Here is a 25554-nt window from a genome sequence, read left to right as displayed (position 1 = left end):
GCAGCCCTGAGTGGGGATTTTCTCTGCTGTTTCCTCCCACATCCCTGATTGATCTATACTTCGGCAGCTTTCCCATCTATTTTGTGGTTTCAGATGTCTCTTAGCTTCAATGATGGGATTTTCTTGCCTTTTTGTTAAAAATGATTTTGAAGAGAAGAGGAAATACTGATTTTAGTCTGCCAAATTAGTGGTTTTCTTTATGCCCTGCCAATGGACTTCTCTCTTCTATGTTACACTTTCTCCCTAGGCCATTTTTAGACTTCCTTGTCTTGATCTCTTCTGTATAATAATTCACAGAAATGTTTTCTCTCCAGAATTTGAATTCTGGTTTCTGCATACAGTGCTTATCAGCAGCTCATGCATACCTGACTGGCATCTCAAATTCAGTTGGTTTAAAACTAAACCATTATTCTTTTCACTCCTTTTCTTAGCTTTCCAGGCTAATGTTCTTTGAATCATTATTGAGTTGTCTTAGGGTTTTACAGAAGCAAAACTCAGTATAAGCGTTTGTCTAGATGAAGTGCTTCACGGTGCATATTGATGTAGTGTAAACTGATCACGAGGTTTGTTGATTCTCTTCCATCTTTGACTCTCAGAATTGTCTTCTCCACCTTCATAGCCACTGCTTTAGAGCTACTTGATTTCCTTCTTTTTTGGCTCATCTACCTTTAGTTATAACTGACACACAAGATTACTGCTCTAAAACAGAAGCAGTAAACCTTTCTTAAAGAAAGTGGAAGTGTGAAAATGTTAGTCACTCAGTAGTGTCCAACTCTTTGTGACTTCGTGGACTGTAGCCCACCAGGCTCTTCTGTCCATGGAATTCTCCAGACAAGAATACTGAAGTGAGTTGCCATTTCCTTCTCCAGAAAACCTTCCTTAAGTCCCTGTAGTGACTCTCTACTCTGTAGTATAAAGTTTGAGCTGTTTAATATAGTAGACTGCCTCTTCAACCTCTACACCTGTCAGACTTGTTTTATGTTCCAGTGCAAGTGACTGTCGTTTCCCAAACTAGTCTACTGTTTCATATTATTGTAGACTGTGTATGAGCCATTTCATTTGCCTGGTCTCACCTCTTCCCAGTTGAAATCCAGCTCAAGTAGCACCTACTTGGCAAAGCCTTCTGTGTTTTTCCCCTCAGTATCATCCAACTAGCAACTTTTCCCTCAATTTTATACACATTTGAAAAATTCTATTTATCATATGGAATTGTATTCTCTGTTAGATTTTCAACTCTTTGAAGGTACCATTTTTTCATTTGAGTTTTATTTATCTTTTTTTCCTCAGTATCTAGTATAGTGTCTGGCATATTGGAGTCACATTGTGGATTCCCAATAAATGTTTGTTGTATTGCTGAGTTTGTTGAATTAAATTTATATTTTTAGCATCTAGCACAGTGTATAGCAACTGTTCAAGAAATGTTTGTTGAATTTTAACAGAATTAAATAAAAAAGTTTTGGTGCATTTCTTTGTTGCCATTTAAGGATCATCTCCTCCTTCTCTACTTCAGTGTTGCACTAATACCTTTACATTCTGTTATCCTTTTTGAGATTTCTTAAGACTTGTGGGACTTATGTTGGTAGTATAAAATGACAACTAAATTAATAACTGGTGAAAACTGTGCTTTATTAGACTTCATTTTTTTTCTTCTATCAGATGAAATCAGCTTTTGAGCCCCTGTAGTTCAGTTTAGCTGCTCAGTTGTGTCCAACTCTTTGTGACTCCATGTACTGTAGCCCACCAGGCTTCCCTGTCCATCACCAACTCTCGGAGCTTGCTCAAACTCATGTCCATTAAGTTGCCATCCAACCATCTCATCCTCTGTCATCCCCTTCTCCTCCTGCCTTCAGTCTTTCCCAGCATTTGGGTCTTTTCAAATGAGTCAGCTCTTGACATCAGGTGGCCAAAGTATTGGAGTTTCAGCTTCAACATCAGTCCTTCCAATGAGTATTCAGGACTGATTTCCTTTAGGATGGACTGGTTGGATCTCCTTGCAGTCCAGGGGAGTCTCAAGAGTCTTCTCTAACACCACACTTCAAAAGCACCAATTCTTCAGCACTCATCTTTCTTTAAAAGGTCCAACTTTCACATCCATACATGACTACTGGAAAACCATGGCCTTGACTAGATGGACCTTTGTAGGTAAAGTAATGTCTTTGCTTTTTGATGTGCTGTCTAGGTTGGTCATAGCTTTTCTTCCAAAGAGCAGGCCTCTTTTAATTTCATGGCTGCAGTCACCATCTGCAGTGATTTTGGAGCCCAAGAAAATAAAGCCTATCACTGTTTCCACTGTTTCCCCATCTATTTGCCGTGAAGTGATGGGACTGGATGCCATGATCTTAAGTTTTTGAATGTTGAGTTTTAAGCCAACTTTTTCACTCTCCTCTTCCACTTTTATCAAGAGGCTCTTTACTTCCTTTTCACTTTCTGCCATAAAGTAAACTTTTAGTTCAGATATATTTTGCCCCTTCAGAATTTTCTTTTTTTAAAAAAGTTCTCTTTTTTTTTTCTATTTGATGAATCATTGTTGTTATCATCCTTTAATTTATTAAACATAAATTCTTTAAAAAATTTATTTTCATTCTCTGAAGCTATTTATTACAGCTTTGAAGACTAAGTTGAGCATCTGTATCCTCTCAGAGAAAGTTTCTATTTACTTCATTTTCCTGTGTATATACTACACATTCTTGTTTTTTAATTAGATCCCATTTGTTTGTTTTTGCTTTTATTTCTGTTCCCTTGGGAGACTGACCTAAGAAAACACTGGTACCATTGATGTCATGGAATGTTTTTCCTGTGTTCTCTTGCGGCAGTTTTATGGTGTCATATCTTATTTTTTTTAAGTCATTAAGCCATTTTGAGTTTATTTTTGTATATGGTGTGAGAGCGTGTTCTAACTTCATTGATTTAATGAGGCTGTCAAACTTTCAGCATCACTTGTTGAAGAGATTGCCTTTTCCTCATTGCACGTTCTGGTGGACATTTAAGGTTGTATATCGCAACGCCTCTGGGTTCAGATTCTACTTCCTGTATCCCTCTTCCCTGGGGTGCTTGTTCTGTGTTTGTATGTTGGTTTGCTTGGACTAATTTTGTGGAATCTGTTTCCCTCACAGTGTGTGTCCACTGTTCTTTTTTTTTTTTTTAATTCTTTTATTTTTAAATATTTATTTATTTAGTTTGGATGCATGGCGTGAGAGATCTTAATAAGTAGTTTTCCAGCTGGAGATTGAATTTGTGCTCCCTGCAGTGAAAGAGCTGAGTCCTAACCAGTGGATCACCAGGAATTTCTCTCTTATTTTTAATCTTTAAGTCTGGCTTCATAGGGGTCACCCTGGGACAGCATAGCTTAGTGGTCAGCCAGTGATTAATCAGAGGTTGCACTTAAATACCTTGAGCCACAAAGGCGACCACCTTGCTAATGATTCTGTGTATGGCTTGTGGAGTGTCTTCAAAGTCCAAGCAGTTTACAAGTCAGCTTGCCTTTTTTTTTCCCCATGTATTTTCAGGCCTTAGCCATGAATGTCCAGCCAGCTTGGGACTTCTTCAATCTTTCCTGGCTATGAACGATGTTGTACATATACCCAACTTTTTAGGCCAGAAAGGATAAGTGGAATCTTAGCAAGGCCTTTGAATGTTGAGTTTTAAGCCAGCTTTTTCACTCTCCTCTTTCACTTTCATCAACATTCAAAATCTTAGCAACTTAGGTTGTCTCATTTCTTGAAATTTTCTGTTAATTTTCTAGGAGGATTTTAGTTTTGTGTTTGCCCCAACCAGTGTCATGACTGGTTCTGATGTTGGCTTTCCTAGAGTGTTGCCACTGAGGAGTAGATTTGTTTTTAAAATGTACCTGGGCAGGGGCCTCTCAGTCTCTTTAGCAGGGCAGTAGAGCTGTCCACCTGGGTAGAACTCCTGTGTCATGAAGCTGGGGCTAAGGATGCTTGTAGTCCCAGGCTAATATGCCACAGGCTCCTCCTGTTTTTAGAATCAGCAGATATTTCTTGATACATGCTTCTCATTTCATTATATGCCTTGCAGAGTCTTTAAATTTTTTTTTGGCCATGGCTGCTTGCCATGCAGAATCTTAGTTCCCCAACTAGGGATCCAATTCATGTCCACTGCAGTGGAAGTGCAGAGTCCTAACCACTCAGCTGCCAAATGGTTGTTTTTGACAGTTTTGTCGAGCTTTGTCATTTGTTTCTTGGGGAGAATTTACTAAGCTCCTCCCTTAGTCATTTCTGAAGTCCTGCTGATTGGTCAGTTGATTATTGACAGAGGTGCAAATATAGTCCAGTGGAAAACAGTATTTTTATTAAATGGTATTGGCACAACTGGACAGTCGTATGTAAGAAAGTGAACCTTAATTCATACTTGGTACTATATATGAAAATGTACTGAAAACAGATCGTAAACAAATGTGACACTTAACCTTAATAAAACTTTTAGATGAAAACATAGGAAATATTTGCAAATCATAAATATGACTAAGAACTTGTAGCCAAATGTATGATTCTCACAATTCAGTAGTAAAATAAAAAACCCAATTAAAAATGGGCAAATGGTTTCAGTAGACACTTTCTCAAAGAGTATATATGACTGGTAATAAGCACATGAAAAAAGTGTTCAATATCATTAGCCAGTAGGAAAATGCTAATTAAAACCACAGTTAGATGCCACTGCCGTCTGTGGGGTCGCACAGAGTCGGACATGACTGAAGCGACCTAGCAGCAGCAGCAGCAGCGCACCTATTAGAATGGCAAAACAAAAAGAAAAACATAACCCAGAAAAATGATAATACCAAATATGGACAAGGATATGGAGCAACGAGAAGTCTCGTACACTACTGGTAGAAGTGTAAGCTGATACAGCCACTTTGGAGAACAGTTTGGCAGTTTCTTGTAAAGTGAAACAAATACTTTTCTGTGTCCTAGCAATCTCACTTGTACATATTTACCCAGGATAGAGACCTTGTACATGAATGTTTACAGTGGTTTTATTCTGCACTAGCTATGCAGTGTTAGCATACACTCCATAAATATTTGTTGAGTAAAAATGGATGACTTACTGTGATTATTAGTGAGGTTGAGCACCTCCCTCATATTTTATCAGCCATTAATCTCCATGATAGACAGATGATACCTAAGTTACTACCCTTTCCAAGAAATGATATAATGACTGATGTGACAGTGTATCTGAATGACACAAGAAAGAAACTTCTTGAAGGTGGACGACAAAGTTGAAAATATAAAGACAGTGACACCGTGTGTGGCACAGACCTCTAGTACTGTATTTGTTGAGACTTAAGTTAATTTTAAAAGATCTTAAGACCTATTTGGCTCCCTCCCTTGTTTGATATGCTACTTAGTTTCTTTTGTTATTCAGTTACTGACTCATGTCTGACTCTTTGTGATCTCATCAACTGCAGCAAGCCAGGCTTCCCTGTCCTTCATTATCTCCTAGAGTTTGCTCACATTCATGTCCATTGAATTGGTGATGCTGTCTAACCATCTCATCCTCTGTTGTCCCCTTCTCCTGCCTTCAGTCTTTCCCAGCATCAGGGTCTTTTCAGATGAGTCAGCTCTTGACCTCAGGTGGCCAAAGTGTTGGAGTTTCAGCTTCAGCATCAGTCTTTCCAATGAATATTCAGGACTGATTTCCTTTAGGATGGACTGGTTAGATCTCCTTGCAGTCCAAGGGACTCTGAGGAGTCTTCTCCAACACCACAGTTTGAAAGCATCAGTTCTTTGGCACTCAGCTTTATAGTCCAACTCTCACATCCATACATGACTACTGGAAAAACCATAGCTTTGACTAGACAGCCCTTTGTTGGCAAAGTAATGTCTCTGCTTTTTAATAAGCTGCCTAGGTTGGTCATAACTTTTCTTCCAAGGAGCAAGCATCTTTTAATTTCGTGGCTGCAGTCCTCGTCCACAGTGATTTTGGAGCCCAAGAAAATAAAGTCAGCCACTGTTTCCCCATCTATTTGCCATGAAGTGATGGGACCAGATGCCATGATCTTCGTTTTCTGAATGTTGAGCTTTAAGCCAACTCTTTTACTCTCCTCTTTCACTTTCATCAAGAGGCTCTTTAGTTCTTCTTCTGCTGTAATGTGTCATCTGCATATCTGAGGTTATTGATATTTCTTCCGGCAATCTTGATTCCAGCTTTTGCTTCCTTCAGCCCAGCATTTCTCATGATGTACTCTGCATAGAAGTTAAAGAAGCAGGGTGACAATATACAGCGTTGACGTACTCCTTTCCTGATTTGGAACCAGTCTGTTGTTCCATGTCCATTTCTAACTGTTGCTTCCTGACCTGCTTACACATTTCTCAAGAGGCAGGTCAGGTGGTCTGGTATTCCCATATCTTTCAGAATTTTCCAGTTTGTTGTGATCCACACAGTCAAAGGCTTGGGCATAGTTAATAAAGTAGAAGTAGATGTTTTTGTGGAACTTTCTTTCTTTTTTGATGATCCAACGGATGTTGGCAATTTGATCTCTGGTTCCTCTGCCTTTTCTAAATCCAGCTTGTACATCTGGAGTTTTCTGTTCCCTACTGCTGAAGCCTATTGTGAAGGATTTTAAGCTACTAGCACATGAAATGGAGAAGGCAATGGCACCCCACTCCAGTACTCTTGCCTGGAAAATCCTATGGACGGAGGAGCCTGGTAGGCTGCAGACCATGGGGTCACTAAGAGTCAGATACGACTAAGCGACTTCCCTTTCACTTTTCACTTTCATGCATTGGAGAAGGAAATGGCGACCCACTCCAGTGTTCTTGCCTGGAGAATCCCAGGGATGGGGGAGCCTGGTGGGCTGCTGTCTGTGGGGTCGCACAGAGTCGGACATGACTCAAGTGACTTAGCAGTAGCAACAGCACATGAAAGGAGCTCAATTTTTGTACAGTAGTTTGAACATTCTTTGGCATTGCCCTTCTTTGGGATTGGAATGACAACTAACCTTTCCCAGTCCTAGGGCCACTGCTGAGTTTTCCAAATGTGCTGATATATTGAATGCAGCACTTCACCAGCATCATCTTTAGCATTTGAAATAGCTCAGCTGAGATTCCATCACATCCACTAGCTGTGTTTGTAATGTTGCTTCCTAAGACCCACTTGACTTCGCACTCCAGGATATCTGGGTCTAAGTGAGTGACTACACTATTGTGGTTTTTGGGTTTAAGGCGTGTTTTGTAGTTCTGTGTATTCTTGCCACCTATTCTTAATATCTTCTACTTCTGTTAGGTCCTTATCATTTCTGTCCTTTATCATGCCTATCTTTGCATGAAATGCTTCCTTGATAGCTCCAGTTTTCTTGAAGAGATCTCTAATCTTCTCCATTCTATTGTTTTCCTCTCTTTCTTTGCATTGTTTGTTTAAGAAGGCCTTCTTATCTCTCCTTACTATTCTCTGCAACTCTGCATTCAGTTGGATATATCTTTCCCTTTCTCCCTTGCCTGTCACTTTCTCTTCTTTTTTCAGCTGTTTGTAAACCCTTCGTAGACAATCACTTTGCTTTCTTGCATTTCTATTTCTTTTGGATGGTTTTTTGTCACTGCCTTCTCAGAATAACAGTGTTTGCTCTGATACAGAATTTTCTGGACCCATTTCGAAACCTATGGCAGAGGTTGTAAATTGGCAGCTGTTGAATGAATTTAACCACAGATATGTTTTGTTTGGCTTGTAAAGTATTGGTCAAATATAAGATTTGGACCAGCGTTTCATTCAGTGCAAAAACTGACTGGGATAGAGTAGCATTTCACCTTATGGACAAGGAAGGTGGTCTCCAGTTTTCCCCATCTCCTACCACTCCGTATTGTTTACCCCACCATAAGGCCGAATGTGGGCTACCATATCATTGTGATTGTGCTTTTGTTTTCCTTCTACCTGCGCCCTCACTCACTTGTGATGCTTTTCAGGCTGTAGTATTTTATGATGGTAGACTAACTTGAACGATATAAAAATCTTAAATGCCTGCTAAAATGGTTAACATGGTTGTTTTCTTAATGTAGTGTCTTCATTGGCTCCTCTGGCATGGAGCTGATGTCTCCCAAGTAACTGCAAGAGGCTGGACAGCAGCTCACATATCTGCTATTAGGGGACAGGATGCTTGCATGCAGGTAATAATAACTTGGTCACTTTTTCTGTTTTTCTTATAATTTTGTTTATTTATTTATGGCTGTTGTGGGTCTTCATTGCTGTATGTGCTTTTCTCTCGTGGTGAGTAGGGGCTACTCTGGTTGCTGCGTGCAGACTTCTCATTGACGTGGCCTCTCTTGTTGGGGGGCACAGGCTCTAGGGTGCCCAGGCTTCGGCAGTTGGGGCTCCCAGGCTCTAGAGCACAGGCTTAGTAGTTGTGGCTCATGGGCTTAGTTGCTCCATGACACGTGGGATCTTCCTGGATCAGAGATCGAACTCATGTCTCCTGCATTGGCAGGCAGATTCTTTAGCACTGAGCCACCAGGGAAACCCTTGGTTGCTTTTTTTAAAAGTAATTGCTTTAGAAATTACTTCCCTAGTGGCTAAGTGGTAAAGAATCCACCGGCTAATGTAGGATATGCAGGTTCAATCCCTGGGTTAAGATAATCTTCTGGAGAAGGAAATAGCAGCCCACTCCAGTGTTCTTACCTGGGAAATTCCATGGACAGAGGAGCCTGGCGGACTATAGTTCATGGGGTAAAAGAGTCTGACAGGACTGAGCAATTAAACAACAACAAAACAAATCACTCAAACAGATTGCGTAAGATCCAAAATTATTTTATCTGTAAAGTAGTTGGCTATCTGTTTGGGTTGTTTTAAGGGCTGTTACAGTCATGTCCAGATTATCATGTCTAAAATTCCTCATTTAATGTATTTCCTCAGCTAGAGTTACACATTAATATGTGTCAGGATCTAGTTTATTGGAGTAAGTAGATTGAATAAATGTAGTGAAATGGATTGAAATTTGGAGGAATACAAAATCTTATAAGCAAACAGTCCCTAACTGTAAGAAGCCTGAGATTCTATTTGCAGTGACAGGACCTTTACTCAGTGAGTTACAAAACAGTACACGTCATAGTCTTTGAGTAAGATTCTCACGGAAGTACAGATGAGAAGAGCTGTAGAACTTGAGATAGAGGAATCATAAATGGAGGGAATGAAACTTCCAAATGAAACTAATCCTAAAAGATTGGGTTGATTTTAAGAAGATAAGTTGTAAAGAAGCATTATAGGTAGGGAATGTGAAAAGAAAAATAGTGATTAAATTTATCAAACACTTTTTGTCAATCACAGTTTCCCTTGCATCACTTAATTTAATACAATGGTGGTTTGAGTTTCCTTTCATGTAGATTAGGAAACAGATTCAGAGTTAAGTATGTTGCGTATGTTAGTGAAAAAGCCAAAGTTTGAATTCAGACTTTGTCCTATTAATATCTATGCTATAATTCTGTGTGAAGTCTTTGAATTGGAAAAGTGTGGTGTGTTCAAGGAATATACTGTTGTATGAGTTTGACTGAGTGTAGATGGTTTGTTATGTGAACTGTTCTGAACTAAGTTTAGATAAGCCAGATTTGTAAAATGTCTTAGTAATAGAATAAAGATTCATTTGTATAGGAAAGAGACTTTTATATGTGTGTATATATATATATATATATATATATATATATTTGGACATATACACACATGCACATGGATATTAACAGGGAAATGTGGTAATGAAAACAGTATTTTAGGAAGTTATTTTAGCAAGATGCATCCAGGATTATCTAGAATGAATAGAGTTTGGAAGTAAGAAAATCAGAGACTTTGGTATAATCACTAACCATAGAGAATAAGATTAGTTGGTTGCAATGAGAAACAAATAAAATGATTTAAAACATCTTACAAAGCAAGCACTGACAAAGTATAGTGAGACTGTAAGGTTTTGAGTCAGAATGATGGATAATTATGGCACTATAGATATGGCACTATCTGAAAGGCAGGGGAGATTTGGGAGGAAGGATGTTGAGTTCAATTTGGCCCATGTTGAGTTTAAGGTGCCTGTCGGTCATTCAGGTACAGATGGTCCAGGCAGTTGAAAAGGGCACGGGAGAGCAAGATTTCAGGAGAAATAAAGCTAGAGAAGAGTGTCTGGAGAATTGAGAATTGAGTTTTGAAACATGTTACTAGTAGGGATAGAAGCAAGTAGTGAAATGAGTAAAGAATTCAGAGGACAAAGACAGAGAGCCAGGATGCATTGACTGCAAGTGAAGGAAGAAGCTGAAGAAGTCAGGTAGTGTATCAGTTACAGAATAAAACTAAGAGGAACAACACTTAAGGAAATGCCATTGAGTTTGAGAACTCTATAGTGGGAGGTCGGCTATATTTCTGGAATGACAGAGATAGCATGCAGTTTGTAGGTGGACTTTACATTCAGGCATGGAGGTATTTAATTTGAAAAGTAGGCAATGAAAGGAAAGTACAAATACAGTAGTAACTTAAGAGAGTATCAGGGTCAAATGAAGGTTTACTTGATGCTTGCCTTCCTCTAAGCACTAGTTCAAGCCATTCTCTCTGCCTTGTTTGTCCTTTTCTTCCTCAAAGTGATCTGTTCATTCTTAGAGCTTTTGTGATGCTTTTGGGTACTGTGCTGTGCATTTGTTACTTACCAAGGACTGCTTTTATAGTTGATTATCTTTGTCTCTACATATATCCTAATTCCCTAAGTTAGTACATCTTCATATTCTTTGTAGTGATGTAGTAAGCCCTTGGTATGTGTTTTGTGATGATTATTGACTAGTTTGTTAATGAGAGTCAGCCAAAATCACGGAAACTATTCTTCCTAAAACCCTTGGTAGGAATTATGACTAAGTAAACTTTAGCCAAGATACTGGTAAATATAGGCTGGTTAGAAAAGAAAAAGGTCTGAGGGAGATAAAATTGAAAAATAGTAGCTAATAATTCTAAACTAATTACTCTGTATATTATATAGAGGGACATGTTGTGTATATTCTATAACCCATATATAGAAGCTGGGCCAAGTGTAAATTCATATGGAATCTCCTCAGATGCAGTTAGAAGTTTGATTTGGAGCTTAGAACTAGTCATTTTAATAGTGAAGTCCTTTTATTCTATTAAAACCCTATTAAAAGTTATTTAAAATAATAGATTAAATCTAAATAATAGATTAAAAATCTATTAAAAGTTAATAAAAGATTCTGCTTTTGGAATAGAGAAAGTTTAAATTTGTTTTATTAGCTTAGCATTAAATTATTTAAGTTGGTGGTTTTTAATCTGTGCTCATGAAAAGTTTGTTTTATGAATTATATGTACATACTCAAATCAAAATATGAAATCGATTATGAGTGTTTCCTGCTGTTGCTGCTAAGTTGCTTCACTCGTGTCCCACTCTGTGCCACCCCATACATGGCAGCCCACCAGGCTCTGCCGTCCCTGGGATTCTCCAGGCGAGAACACTGTCTCTTAGGTAATTTAAAAAGGATTTCAAAAAAATAAAAAATAATAAAAAGGATTTCAAGCTTTTTCTTAGGACTTTCTAAGAATTCCTTAGACTTTGTGTGTAGCACACATGAAAAAAAGTTATATAATAGCTTAGCTATAGATTAATAAATTGCTTGCCTTTAAATCTGCATCTGCACGATTTAGCGTCTGTGTTCACATACATTCCTTCTTATTTCTCTGCCTTCAGGCTCTTATAATCAACGGAGCCAACCTGGCAGCTCAAGATGATCGTGGATGCACTCCTTTACACCTTGCCGCAACACATGGACATTCTTTCACTTTACAAATAATGCTCCGAAGTGGCGTGGTGAGGTGTTCCTGTTAATATGTGAGAATGTATAATCATATAGATGGACTAACATTTGGTAGTCTGGTTATCTCTTTCTGACTTTTTATATCCTTCATAAGACTCTGGACGTAATTTGATCTCTCTCTTTAACTTTCCCATCTTTAAACATGGGAGCAATAATTTAATTAAATCTTCAGCAACCAAAAAAACAGCTTAGTGGTACAAAATATTTCAGAGGCCATAGGTCCTTCATATGAGTTCAAAGTTTACCAGGGAAGATTCTAAGGCTTCCAAACACATAACCAGCAATTGTAACCTTTCTGAATTGGTATGTGTTTACCCATTTCTTTTGTAACTCTTAGTTCATGAACTAATTTAAAAAGTGATTTATATCTCCAAAAATTTCATTTATTATAATATTTATTTTTAAAATTACCCGGTGGTTATAAAAAATAACTATTTATAAGAATTAAATATTTTTCGTTAACTCTTGGATTATGTTCCCAAGAAATGATTTGATCATTTGAATCCATCTTTCATTTTGTTGGTCAGGAGCTTGTGACCTGTAAAATGACTAGTTAAATACCTTTTTAGAAACAGTTTCTATGTGGCAAGTTATAATCTTTTAAAAAAATCTTTATAATCTTTAAAAATATCATTAGTATTTTATTTTAGCTCATATGTTCAAATCAGTGGTTGCAATAAATATTTCTGTTATATTTAGTGTTTGCCTTACAGTTTTAATAACAGCTTCTGGTTCTCATTTGTAGAATTAAGCTGCTAGACTTAGTGTTTCTGCTGCAAAATGGAAAGAAACTGAGTCCTTGTGAATGTTATCTGTAGGATCCCAGCATGACTGACAAGAGAGAGTGGAAACCTGTGCATTATGCAGCTTTTCATGGGCGGCTTGGCTGCTTGCAGCTTCTCGTGAAATGGGGATGTAGTGTAGAAGACGTGGACTACAACGGAAACCTTCCAGGTATTTGCAAAAGCAGACATTGTGACTTTTCAATATAAACTTGTCAAATGTTTGAATCATGTTTAAGACATTTAAACTGTCATCATTCTAATAGTTCCTAACAAAACTGAAGTAGTAAAATATATTTGACGTGACCATTAAAAAAAAATGTATTTATTTATTTGGTGTTAGTCATTCTTTTGAGTGTATAGTAATATCTCTTTGTGGTTTTAATTTGTATTTTCCCTGATGACTAGGGATGTAGAACATCTTTTCATATGTTTAATGGCTATGTAGTTGTTTTCTTCTGTGAAATACCAGTGTGAAACTTCTGCATTTTTTTAAAAATTAAACTGTCCGTCCTTTTTCTAATTGAATTGTAGGGGTCTTTATATATGCTAGATACAAGCTCTTTGTCACAGGTGTTGCAACTATCTTTCCCATTTAACTATCTTTTCTATGTCTTGCCTTTTCATTCTTTTAAGATATCTTTTGATGAATAGAAGTTTTAATTTTAATGTTTAATAAGCTCTTCCTTTATGGTTAGTGTTTTCTGAATCTTATTAAAAAGTCTTTTCCTTCTGTGTGGTCTTGAAGACACTCTTTTATGTGTGTACGTGTGCATGTGTGTGTGTATAAGTTTCCCTCCCTTGGCCACACCGTGTGGCTTGAGGTATCTTAGTTCCCTGACGAGGGATTAAATCTGGACTCTGCAGTGTAAATGTGGAGTCCTAACCACTGGATCATCAGGGAATTCCCAAGGACACTCTTACGTTATCTTCTAGGAATTTTATTATTTCATTTTACATTTAAATCTCCAGCCCACCTATCACCAACCTTTCTGTAATGCAAGGTAAGGGGTGGTTTCGTTTTTATTTAGTACTTTATTGAATTTGCCTGATCACTTTGTTTGTCTATTGTTGTCTGCTCATTGAAAAAACATTCAACTTTTATTTCTTTAAAACTATACATTCTAAAAGATCTATAGTTATTTTATAACCATTTATAGTATATTTTTAATAGTATAATGTAGAGGTTAAGAATGTGGCCTCAGGACTATACTGCTTATATTCAGATCTCTCTCTTAAAAATTATTAATTCAAAATTTATTTTTAAAGCATCTGTGTGTCAGTCCCTAGGTGCTAGGGATATCACTGCAAATAAAACAGACAAAAGTCTCTGCCTTTGTGTGGTGGTAAGGAGGGAGATAGACCCTAATAATAATAATAAAAATGAATAAAGAAAGGCAATGCCAAAGAAAGCTCAACTGCTAAACTAAGTCGCTTCAGTCGTGTCCGACTCTGTGCGAGCCATAGACGGCAGCCCACCAGGCTCTGCCATCCCTAGGATTCTCCAGGCAAGAGTACTGGAGTGGGTTGCCATTACCTCCTCCAATGCATGAAAGTGAAAAGTGAAAGTGAAGTCACTCAGTCGTGTCCGACTCTTAGCAACCCCATGGACTGCAGCCTACCAGGCTCCTCCATCCATGGGATTTTCCAGGCAAGAGTACTGGAGTGGGTTGCCATTACCTTCTCCGAAGAATACTCAAACTACTGTACAATTGCACTCATCTCACATGCTAGTAAAGTGATGCTTAAAATTCTCCAAGCCAGGCTTCAGCAATACATGAACTGTGAACTTTCAGATGTTCAAGGTGGTTTTAGAAAAGGCAGAGGAACCAGAGATCAAATTGCCAACATCCGCTGGATCAAGGAAAAAGCAAGAGAGTTCCAGAAAAACATCTATTTCTGCTTTATTGACTTTGCCAAAGCCTTTGACTGTGTGGATCACAATAAACTGTGGAAAATTCTGAAAGAGATGAGAATACCAGACCACCTGACCTGCCTCTTGAGAAACCTGTATTCAGGTCAGGAAGCAACAGTCAGAACTGGACATGGAACAACAGACTGGTTCCAAATAGGAAAAGGAGTACGTCAAGGCTGTCACCCTGCTTATTTAACTTCTATGCAGAGTACATCATGAGAAATGCTGGGCTGGAAGAAGCACAAGCTGGAATCAAGATTGCCAGGAGAAATAAAAATAACCTTAGATATGCAGATGACACCACCTTTATGGCAGAAAGTGAAGAACTGAAAAGCCTCTTGATGAAAGTGAAAGAGGAGAGTGAAAAAGTTGGCTTAAAGTTCAACATTCAGAAAACGAAGATCATGGCATCCAGTCCCATCACTTCATGGGAAATAGATGGGGAAACAGTGGAAACAGGGTCAGACTTTATTTTTCTGGGCTCCAAAATCACTGCAGATGGTGATTGCAGCCATGAAATTAAAAGACACTTACTCCTTTGAAGGAAAGTTATGACCAACCTAGATAGAATATTGAAAAGCAGAGACATTAGTTTGCCAACAAAGGTCCATCTAGTCAAGGCTATGGTTTTTCCAGTGGTCATGTATGGATGTGAGAGTTGGACTGTGAAGAAGGCTGAGCACCGAAGAATTGATGCTTTTGAACTGTGGTGTTGGAGAAGACTCTTGAGAGTCCCTTGGACTGCAAGGAGATCCAACCAGTCCATCCTAAAGGAGATCAGCCCTGGGTGTTCATTGGAAGGAATGATGCTAAAGCTGAAACTCCAGTACTTTGGCCACTTGATGCAAAGAGCTGACTCATTTGAAAAGACTCTGATGCTGGGAGGGATTGGGGGCAGGAGGAGAAGGGGATGACAAAGGATAAGATAGTTGGATGGTATCACCGACTCAATGGACATGGGTTTGGGTGGACTCTGGGAGTTGGTGATGGACAGGGAGGCCTGGCATGCTGTGGTTCATGGGGTCGCAAAGAGTCAAAAACGACTGAGTGACTGAACTGAACTGAATGAACAAAACATATATTAAATAAAGGTATGTGTTTAGGTTAAATTGCAAAGGGAAATAGAGTGTTACAGGAGATGAAGTTAAAATAGGGTGGTGAGAGAAGCCTTCATGAAGAGTTGACAGTTGAGTGAAGACTTGGAGTTGAGAGAACAGGTCTTGATATCCTGGAAGAGAAACATTTTAGGAAGAACTTCAGCAAGTGTAAAACTCTTGAGGCAGCATCATGCCTGGGTGTATTTGTGTAACAGTGAGTAGTAACACCAAGTCACTGTAGTTCAAACAGAAGTGAGGAGGTTAGTAATAGATGATGAGGTTGAGAGGTAACCAGGAGCTATTGAAGGATTTTTACATAAAGGTGATCTGTTTAAGAACATCATTTTTGGCTATTATGTTCATAATACTAGATTGTAATGAGGATGCTCATTGGCATGAGCATTTAGGAGCTTGATGCTCCTAATTTAGGCTACAATTTCTTAGCCAGAGTAAAGGCAGCAAAGATAGTGGAGGCAGCAAAGATCGTGAGAAATGATTGGGGTTTGTGTATCTTTTAAAGATAGAGCCAATAAGATTTGCTGATTGATTAGATGTGGGGAGTGACAGAGGACTCAGGGTTTTGGCCTGACCTTCACAGAAAGGAGAGCATTTCTAGTAACTGAGATGGGGAGAGTTGTGTATGTATGTAAAAAAGGGTAAGGAGTTCAGTTTTTGACCTGTAAAGTTAGAAATTCCCATAGTACATTTCAGTGTATACAGTGAGTAAGTAGTTAGAGGAATCTGAACTTTAAGGGGGAGTTTTCTAATGGGAGGTTCAGCTGAGAAATTGTATAGTGGCACGTACCAGCAAAGTGTCTTTCGGATATTGTTACTTAATGGATTCTCCTGAGTTTTGCTGGTCACTTGGGCACTGCCCTATTTGTCCAGAGCCAAGATTTATACATGAATTGGACTGTTCCCAATGGTCACTTCTCAAGAGGTGTAAAGCCTCTCCTGTTCTTTGTAATTATTGCCTCTAAGCTTGTAGTACTCCAGAACCACTCCTAATTTTTGCAGATTTTGGGGGTATGGCTCTCCAGTCTAATTCATTATATTTTCTTTCAGGGATTCCCTAACATAAAAACATTTTAAAAAATTTATTTAGTTTTAGTTTATTTTCGTGGCGCTGAGTCTTCATTGCAGTGCGTGGGCTTCTTACTGTTGTAGAGCAGGGGCTGTAGGGTGGGTGGGCTTAGTTGCCTGGAGGCATGTGGGATCTTTCTAGACCAGGGATCAAAACTGGTGTCCCCTGCATTGCAAGGCAGGTTCTTAACCACTGGGCCAGCAGGGAAGCACCCCCTGCCCCCTTAGCATTTCTTGTCTGTTCATGGTATTCTTGTCTGTTTTTCTTGTCATTATGGCTTTAAGAAATGTCTTTCCTATTGTTTTCAAGAATTTAAGAGAAGGAATGGGGGAGAATAGACTGCAGTTTTCATCCAGTTTTCTTGTTTATAATAAAAATATTGTTTATAGAAAAGTGACAAAATGCATAGTGATAAAAATAACATCACCCCTGTTTGTATAATGACTATTTTGGTTTATTTCTTCGACTTTTTCCCAAAATATTGAGATAACTCACCTATCACCTATATTACATAGAGGGCTTCCCTGGTAGCGGGAGAAGGGGATGACAGAGGATGAGATGGTTGGATGGCATCACTGACTCAAATGGACATGAGTTTGAGTAAACTATGGGAGCTGGTGATGGACAGGGAGGCCTGGTGTGCTGCAGTTCATGGGGTCGCAGAGTCGGACACGACTGATATTACATACAGAGTGGTTTTTTTTTTTCATATAAGCTGCACAATTTGGATTTCACTTTCCATGAAAATTTTTTGAGATCTGCGCTTTGGTGACCCTCATTTAGCTTTTCTAGTGTAACTAGTGTAACTATTCAACCGTTTAGCCTACTGCTGTGGCCTGACTTGGAGGCTAGCTAAGGATATGTATGCTGAAAAAATGGTCCGTTATCCTTGCATCCAGAGTACATCTCTGTTATATAAGAGTGTGTGTGTGTGCATGCTCAGGTGTCTGACTCTTTGCAACCCCATGGACTGTATGTAGCCCACCAGGCTCCTCTGTCTATGAAATTTTTGAGGCAAGAATACTGGAGTGGGTTGCCATGCCCTTCTTTGGGGGATCTTCCCAACCCAGGGAAGGTGGTAGGTGGATTCTTTATCACTCTGCCACCTGGAAAGCCCCGTTATTTGGAGTGAAGATAGTCATTTCCCTAGGAGAACTAGAATTAATGTGTTATTTCTTTTTTCAAGTTATTTTATTGTCAATCTAAAATTAAATTGTTATTTTTCCTCTCACCTCTAGTTCACTTAGCAGCCATGGAAGGCCACCTTCACTGTTTTAAATTTCTACTCAGTAGAATGAGCAGTGCCTCCCAAGGTCTGAAAGCCTTCAATGATAATGGAGAAAATGTAATGGACCTGGCCCAGAGGTTCTTCAAGCAGAACATTTTACAGTTTATCCGGGGGGCTGAGTATGAAGGAAATGATCCAACAGATCAAGAAAGTAAGTAATAAATCTGAAGTGTTTTAGCATTTAAAAAGCAGAATAGAGGAGAAAAGGAAAGGAGTTATAAGGCAAATGTTATATTAAAATATGTTGCATATCATTGTTCACACAGTTCATCCAGATTCTCTTTTTTGTATGAAATACTTTAAGCAGATATATGTAGAGATTAATGTAACATAATGAACATCCTTTGTACCACTAGATTTAAGAATAATATATTAGGTTAGATATACTTGAAGTTTCCTGTTTTTCTCAATACCATTCATTCCCTTTTCTCCATCCTCAGAGGCAACCATTATTTTAGATTTATAATTCCATTCTGTGGTTTTATATTTAGTATATATGTACTCACAAACATATGCAGTATCATTTTGTGAATTTTTAGAGTAGGGAACTAAACTCTTGTAACTAATGAGAAATCCTAAAATTCAACAGCTTAGATGATATAGAAGTTTCTTTCTTTTATGGGATAGCTTCAGTTGGAGAGTGAATCTTGTTCTGTGTAGTCAATCAGAGACCGGTTGTCATCCTAACCAGCTCTCTCTCTAGGTGTTGCTAATCCAGCAGGAGGTGGGGAGAGAACAAAGTATAAGCTAGGATTTTCAAAGTCTAATTTGCAGTCATCACTTTTTTTAACATCCTGTTGGCAAGAGGTTAGTCAGTCACATGGCCACACTCAGCTGTGGGGGAAGCCTGGAGAATTCAGTAACCAGCTGAGAACCCTCAGCTCTGCTACAACTCTTGTTGCTATGAAAGGAAGGAGGTTTTAGTGGACAAATTGTAGTCTTTGAAATTTTTTTTTTAAGATTGATTTATTTTTGGCTGTTCTGGATCTTTGTTGCTATGTGCAGGCTGTTTCTAATTGTGACGAGCTGGGGCCACTCTTCACCGCAGTGCAAGGGCTTCTTTTGTTGCAGGGCACTGGGCTCTAGGTGCACGGGCTTGGGTAGTTGCAGCATGCAGTCTCAGTAGTTGCGGTTCAGAGGCTCTAGAGCACAGCCTCAGTACTTGTGATGCACGGGCTTGCTCCACAGCATGTGAGATCTTCCTGGACCAGGGATGAACCCGTGTCCCCGGAATTGGCAGGTGGATTGTTCACCACCAGGGAAGTCCCTGAAACTTCTTTTAAAACTTTATAAAAATGGCATAAAACAGTATGTATTCTCTGACTTTTTTGCCAAATGTTATGATTTTTTGAGGCTTATTAGACAGATAGATGTATTCTAGTTTATTCTTTTAAGCTTTTGTGTAGTATGGCATTTAATAAAAACATTATTATTCCATTCTCCAGTTTGATATTTAGACTGTTTACAGTTTTCAGTGTTACAATCCATGTGGTGATAAATATTCTTAAAAGTGTTCTTGTGTACATGTACAAGATATTCTTTAGAGAAGTGCCTCACTAGCTTTTTCACACATAGCCTATACTGAAAATGATACTTGTGTGGCACACTGGTACCAGTGGATGAAACTTCTTGAGGTGTAGTGCCTGTCTACTCTGAAGACTGAGAGTTGAGGACTCTGCCTTGGTAAACACTTGGGAAATTCTACTTTAGGTTTTGTTTGGTGGAATATGCCCATCTTCAGTATAAATAGGTATAAATGCTGCATTCTTCATCAAAGTGGTTGTAGTAATTTACACTCTGATCAGCAATGTTTGGTGAGAATTTAGGCAAACAATATTCAGTATTGTCAGACTTAAAAATTTTTGCCACTTAGTTGGGTATGAAGAGGTTTAACTTGTGTTTTAATTTGCATTTTTTTGATTACTAATAAGTTTGAACATTGTTTCATAAAGTTACTGGCTGTTCTAGTTTATTTTTCTATGAATTGCCTGTAGAATTGTTATTTGTCCTTTTCTAAATTACTTGAGTTCTTTTATATAGTTCTGATACCTATCTTTTATTAATTTTATCTGATATATTTTCTTTCACAGTGTGGACTTATTTTTTCACAAATGATGTCCTTTTTTTTAAAAGCAACTTTATTAAAATATGATTTATATATAATAAACTGTATTTAAAGTATGCAGTTTGAGTTTTACTATATATCATGAAACCGCCATCACAATCAAGAGGCAAAGCACTTTCATTACCTCAAATATTTTTTCATACCCTCTCATCCCTTCTTTCACCCTGGCCTACACAACCACTGATTTGTTTTCTGTCACTATAGATTAGTTTGGGTTTTCTATTTATTTATTTATTTTTTTAAAATTTAGTTTGGGTTTTCTAATGGAACTCTTTGGAGATTCATTTGTATTATGTATTTCAGTAGTTCATTACTTTTTATTGTTTAGTAGTATTCCATTGTATGGATGACCCATATTTTGTTTGTACATTCTGTCTTATTGATATTCTGTTTATTTGCCAATAGTACAAAGTTTTGATTACTATAGCTTTATAGTAAGACTGGTAATCAGCTACTATATTTTCAACTTTGTGCTTTTAAAAATACTCTTTGACTATTCTAAGTTGTTTTTTTTTCCATATATAAAATTGAGAATAGCTATTGCAGGGTTGTTAAGAGGGCAAAATGAGGCAGTCCTTATAAGTGCTTACTACCAAGCTTGACATTCAGTAAGGGTCCAGTGTGTGTAATGGTTATCATTTAAACCATTTTATTAAGTACTTGCTATGTGCTAGGCACCAGGGCAGGTGCATTCACACCTGTAGATGTATGCACACACATAGATACTCTATCTGCTTCCAGTTTCTTTTGTTTTCATCACTTCTTTGTAAACAAAGGGAGTGGTCTGTGCAAATGTAGAACATAAGACCAAGTATATCTTTATGCAAAGGGTTGAAAATGACCATCTCCTTGTATTTTGTGGTGGCCTGAGAGAAACAGGGAAGATGACAGGAATAGTTCTGGTACAGTATAGTCCTTTTGATATCCCAAGGCATGGAAAGGCACATAATTAATAATAATCTTATTACTTTTCATTATATCAACTGAACTAATTCTAATATAACATTCTCATAATATTGAAACCTGAAATGTGTGACTGATTAAGGCAGGGAAAAAGAATGAATTCCTGTGTTTACTGAAATACTAAATTTTTTTACTTATAGCTTTAGCATTTCCAGGTCATATGGCTGCCTTTAAGGGTGATTTGGAAATGCTTAAGAAATTAATAGAAGATGGAGTAATTAATATTAATGAACGTGATAATAATGGATCAACTCTTATGCATAAAGGTAAGTTATGATTGCTGCTTCAGTTTTGACACAATTTCTGTTGAGTTACTTACCTGTTACAATAATTATTCATTAGAAGCACATGAAAATGTAAAATTTTTCCTGATATGGCTGAGAGGTATCAGTCTACCTTATATGGTATCAGTTCAGTTCAGTTCAGTTGCTCAGTCGTGTCCGACTCTTTGTGACCCCATAAATCGCAGCACGCCAGGCCTCCCTGTCCATCACCAACTTCCGGAGTTCACTCAAACTCACATCCATTGAGTCTGTGATGCCATCCAGCCATCTCATCCTCTGTCGTCCCCTTCTCCTCCTGCCCCCAATCCCTCCCAGTGTCAGAGTCTTTTCCAATGAGTCAACTCTTCACATGACGTAGCCAAAGTACTGGAGTTTCAGCTTCAGCATCATTCCTTCCAAAGAACACCCAGGTCTGATCTCCTTCAGAATGGACTGGTTGGATCTCCTTGAAGTCCAAGGGACTCTCAAGAGTCTGGGTGCTTAATTTTCAACTCAAGTGTGATAATTCCTTTTATGTCAGACATTTACACACTATTACATTTGAGGGTAATTCACAAGAAATTCTCTGTGACACTGTCATGTTAGTTAAGTGAAATTCACTACCAGAGAAGTTTCTGAGGACTATCATTTTCTTTGGACTAAAAATGACTGATTAATTTATTGAAACAGAAACCATCTCTCTAGATAAAAAGATTGAGCAGGGGACTTCTCTGGTGGTCCATTTGTTTAAAAATCCACCTTTGCAGTTCAGGGGATGTGGGCTCACTCTCTGTTTAGGGAACTAAGATCCCACATGCCTCAGTGCACTGAGCCCACGCCCCATGACAAAGGATCCTACATGACACAATTTAAGATCCCATATGTGGCAACTAAGACTTAATGGCAGCCAAATAAATAAATAAACAAATACATTTTTAAAAAGGTTGAGTAGAATTTTCTTCTTTCTTGTACCCTGCAAAAATGTTTTTACTGCCATAGAAATATGAATGAACATTAAATTTGAACACATTTTCAAAATATCTGCCACATTCTTTGTGTTCTCCTTCACTCTATGTGAAATTCTAGAATCTTAATCTTTTTGTGTTTGTTTTTTAATCAGACTGTTAAATTGTCAGCCCAGTTCAGTTCAGTCACTCAGTTGTGTCCAACTCTATGCGAGCCCGTGAATCGCAGCACGCCAGGCCTCCCTGTCCATCACCATCTCTTGGAGTTCACTCAAACTCATGTCCATCGAGTCGGTGATGCCATCCTGCCATCTCATCCTCTGTCGTCCCCTTTTCCTCCTGCCCCCAATCCCTCCCAGCGTCAGAGTCTTTTCCAGTGAGTCAACTCTTCACATGAGGTGGCCAAAGTACTGGAGTTTCAGCTTCAGCATCATTCCTTCCAAAGAACGCCCAGGTCTGATCTCCTTCAGAATGGACTGGTTGGATCTCCTTGAAGTCCAAGGGACTCTCAAGAGTCTTCTCCAACACCACAGTTCAAAAGCATCAATTCTTTGGCACTCAGCTTTCTTCACAGTCCAACTCTTGCACCCATACATGACCACTGGAAAAACCATAGCCTTGACTAGACGGACCTTTGTTGGCAAACTAATGTCTCTGCTTTTCAATATTCTATCTAGATTGGTTATAACTTTTCTTCCAAGGAGTAAGCGTCTTTTAATTTCATTGATGCAGTTGCCATCTGCAGTGATTTTGGAGCCCCAAAAAATAAAGTCTGACACTGTTTCCACTGTTTCCCCATCTATTTTCCCATGAAGTGATGGGACCAGATGACATGATCTTCGTTTTCTGAATGCTGAGCTTTAAGCCAACTTTTCACTCTCCTCTTTCACTTTCATCAAGAGGCTTTTTAGTTCCTCTTCACTTTCTGCCATAAGGGTGGTGTCATCTGCATATCTGAGGTTATTGATATTTCTCCCGGCAATCTTGATTCCAGCTTGTGCTTCTTCCAGCTCAGCGTTTCTCATGATGTACTCTGCATAGAAGTTAAATAAGCAGGGTGACAATATACAGCCTTGATGTACTCCTTTTCCTATTTGGAACCAGTCTGTTGTTCCATGTCCAGTTCTAACTGTTGCTTCCTGAACTGCATATAGCTTTCTCAAGAGGCAGGTCAGGTGATCTGGTATTCCCATCTCTTGAAGAATTTTCCACAGTTTATTGTGATGCACACAGTCAAAGGCTTTAGCATAGTCAATAAAGCAGAAATAGATGTTTTCTGGAACTCTCTTGCTTTTTTGATGATCCAGCGGATGTTGGCAATTCGATCTCTGGTTCCTTTTCTAAAACCAGCTTGAACATCAGGAAGTTCATGGTTCACGTATTGCTGAAGCCTGGCTTGGAGAATTTTGAGCATTACTTTACTAGCATGTGAGATGAGTGCAATTATGCGGTAGTTTGAGCATTCTTTGGCATTGCCTTTCTTTGGGATTGGAATGAAAACTGACCTTTTCCAGTCCTGTGGCCACTGCTGAGTTTTCCAAATTTGCTGGCATATTGAGTGCAGCACTTTCACAGTATCATCTTTCAGGATTTGAAACAGCTCCACTGGATGTCATCACCTCCACTAGCTTTGTTCGTAGTGATGCTTTCTAAGGCCCACTTGACTTCACATTCCAGGATGTCTGGCTCTAGGTGAGTGATCACACCATCGTGATTATCTGAGTGGTGAAGATCGTTTTTGTACAGTTCTTCTGTGTATTCTTGCCAGAATTGTCAGCTCAGTGGTGGGAATATATACTGTAGGATTTATTCTTAACAATCTTATTTATACGATAAAAAACCAAATCTTTAACCTACTGCATGTGAATTTCCATTCTGTTTCATTTGTGATATGTCATAAGTTTCTTCATAATCAATGGCATATAATTCTTTTAAAAATCTTAGTGTAAAAAGTAGGCTTATTAATATAGTCTTGTGTTTAAATTGGACTTTATTTCGTACATTACTTCTGGGAGTCCCAGTTGCAGATTGTGTTTCTCTTGGCTCTGTTGTTAGCTTAATCACTAAAGTTCATGTAAGTCATATCGTGTCTCAAGTATAGAATTTAAGCACCATGTTTTATCAGAGAGGGTCAGTGGAGCAGGAGGAAGAGGAACGTGAAAAGGGGTTTCTCCTCACATAGAAAGGTCCTCACTTCAGTAAAGGTTCTACCCTAGACTTGGAGAATTTCATTCCACCTATCTCTGCTGAATGTTTAGGTGTAAAACACTTTACCATGACTTTTGTGAATGGGGAGGAGATTCAAAATGTTCATAGAGTATTTTTTAAAATGTGGTACCCTGGAGCAAAGTTCCATATCATATCCTATATATATAAAACCGGTTTCTATTGCTAATGTTTATGTGGGGTGTCATTGCCGTAGCATTGTAGCAAAGATTGGCATCTTGAGGTCTGGGAAATCCCATAGTGTTCTCTTTTTTTAATATATATTTATTTATTTTCTTGGCTGTGCCAGGTCTTAGTTGCCACGCGTGGGATCTTTAGTTATAGCATGAGAAATCCTTGGTTGCAGCATGTGGGACCTGGTTCTCTCATCAGGGATTGAACCCTAGGCCCTCTGCGTTGGGTGTGTGGAGCCTTAGCCACTGGACCATCAGGGAAGTCCCCTGCAGTATTCTGTGTTAGCTGGTTTTAGATTTGCTAAGAGAAATCCCAGTCTCTTGAAGAGCCAGCACTGAGTTTTGGTGATGAGTCAAGCGGAGACGGGGAGGACGAGAGCCTTGCAGGCCTCTGTAAGCTGGCTGCAGTGCTGTAGTGGGGGCATTGCCATGTCACTGGGTCTGGCTTTGTGTCCTTTCCTCACCGTTGCCAGTATTGGAGGTAGACTGACTTTTAAAGCATCAGAGTCATACCAAAAGTTCCTCTTCTTTGACTCATTTTACAGAGGCATGTATATATTCAGCAGGGCTTCCCAGGTGCCTCCGTAGTAAAAGAATCCACCTGCCAGTGCAGGAGATGCTGGAGACGCTAGTTCGATCCCTGGGTCGGGAAGATCCCCTGCAGAAGGAAATGGCAACCCACTCTAGTATTCTTGCCTGGAGAATCTCATGGACAGAGGAGCCTGGTGGGCTATAGTCTATGGGATCACAAAGAGTCAGACATGACTAAGTGAATGAACACACAGCACATTATTCAAATATATATGCAGAATTACACATCATTGACCTAAAGGGTTAAAACAGTTGGAAAGTTAAGACAACAAGGAAGAGTTCTCCAAAGTGGT

General features: G+C 38.7%; 1 protein-coding gene across 7 annotated transcripts in view; it reads left to right on the top strand.

The window, feature by feature from the left end:
• The window catches only part of ANKRD42 (ankyrin repeat domain 42), a 67770-nt gene that overhangs the window by 7677 nt on the left and 34539 nt on the right, over nt 1-25554 (top strand). For 6 of the 7 annotated variants that reach the window (XM_027960118.3, XM_027960117.3, XM_027960115.3 and 3 more), the window contains exons 3-7: nt 8007-8114; nt 11663-11782; nt 12608-12743; nt 17906-18106; nt 21184-21309. In XM_027960118.3, coding sequence (XP_027815919.1) covers nt 8007-8114; nt 11663-11782; nt 12608-12743; nt 17906-18106; nt 21184-21309 — 691 coding nt within the window. The remainder of the gene's footprint in view (nt 1-8006; nt 8115-11662; nt 11783-12607; nt 12744-17905; nt 18107-21183; nt 21310-25554) is intronic. The other variant, XM_027960116.3, reaches the window with a different exon arrangement.

Source organism: Ovis aries, chromosome 21 (assembly GCF_016772045.2).
Source record: "Ovis aries strain OAR_USU_Benz2616 breed Rambouillet chromosome 21, ARS-UI_Ramb_v3.0, whole genome shotgun sequence".
Taxonomy (NCBI): Eukaryota; Metazoa; Chordata; class Mammalia; order Artiodactyla; family Bovidae; genus Ovis; species Ovis aries.
This window is presented reverse-complemented; position numbering and strand designations above follow the sequence as displayed.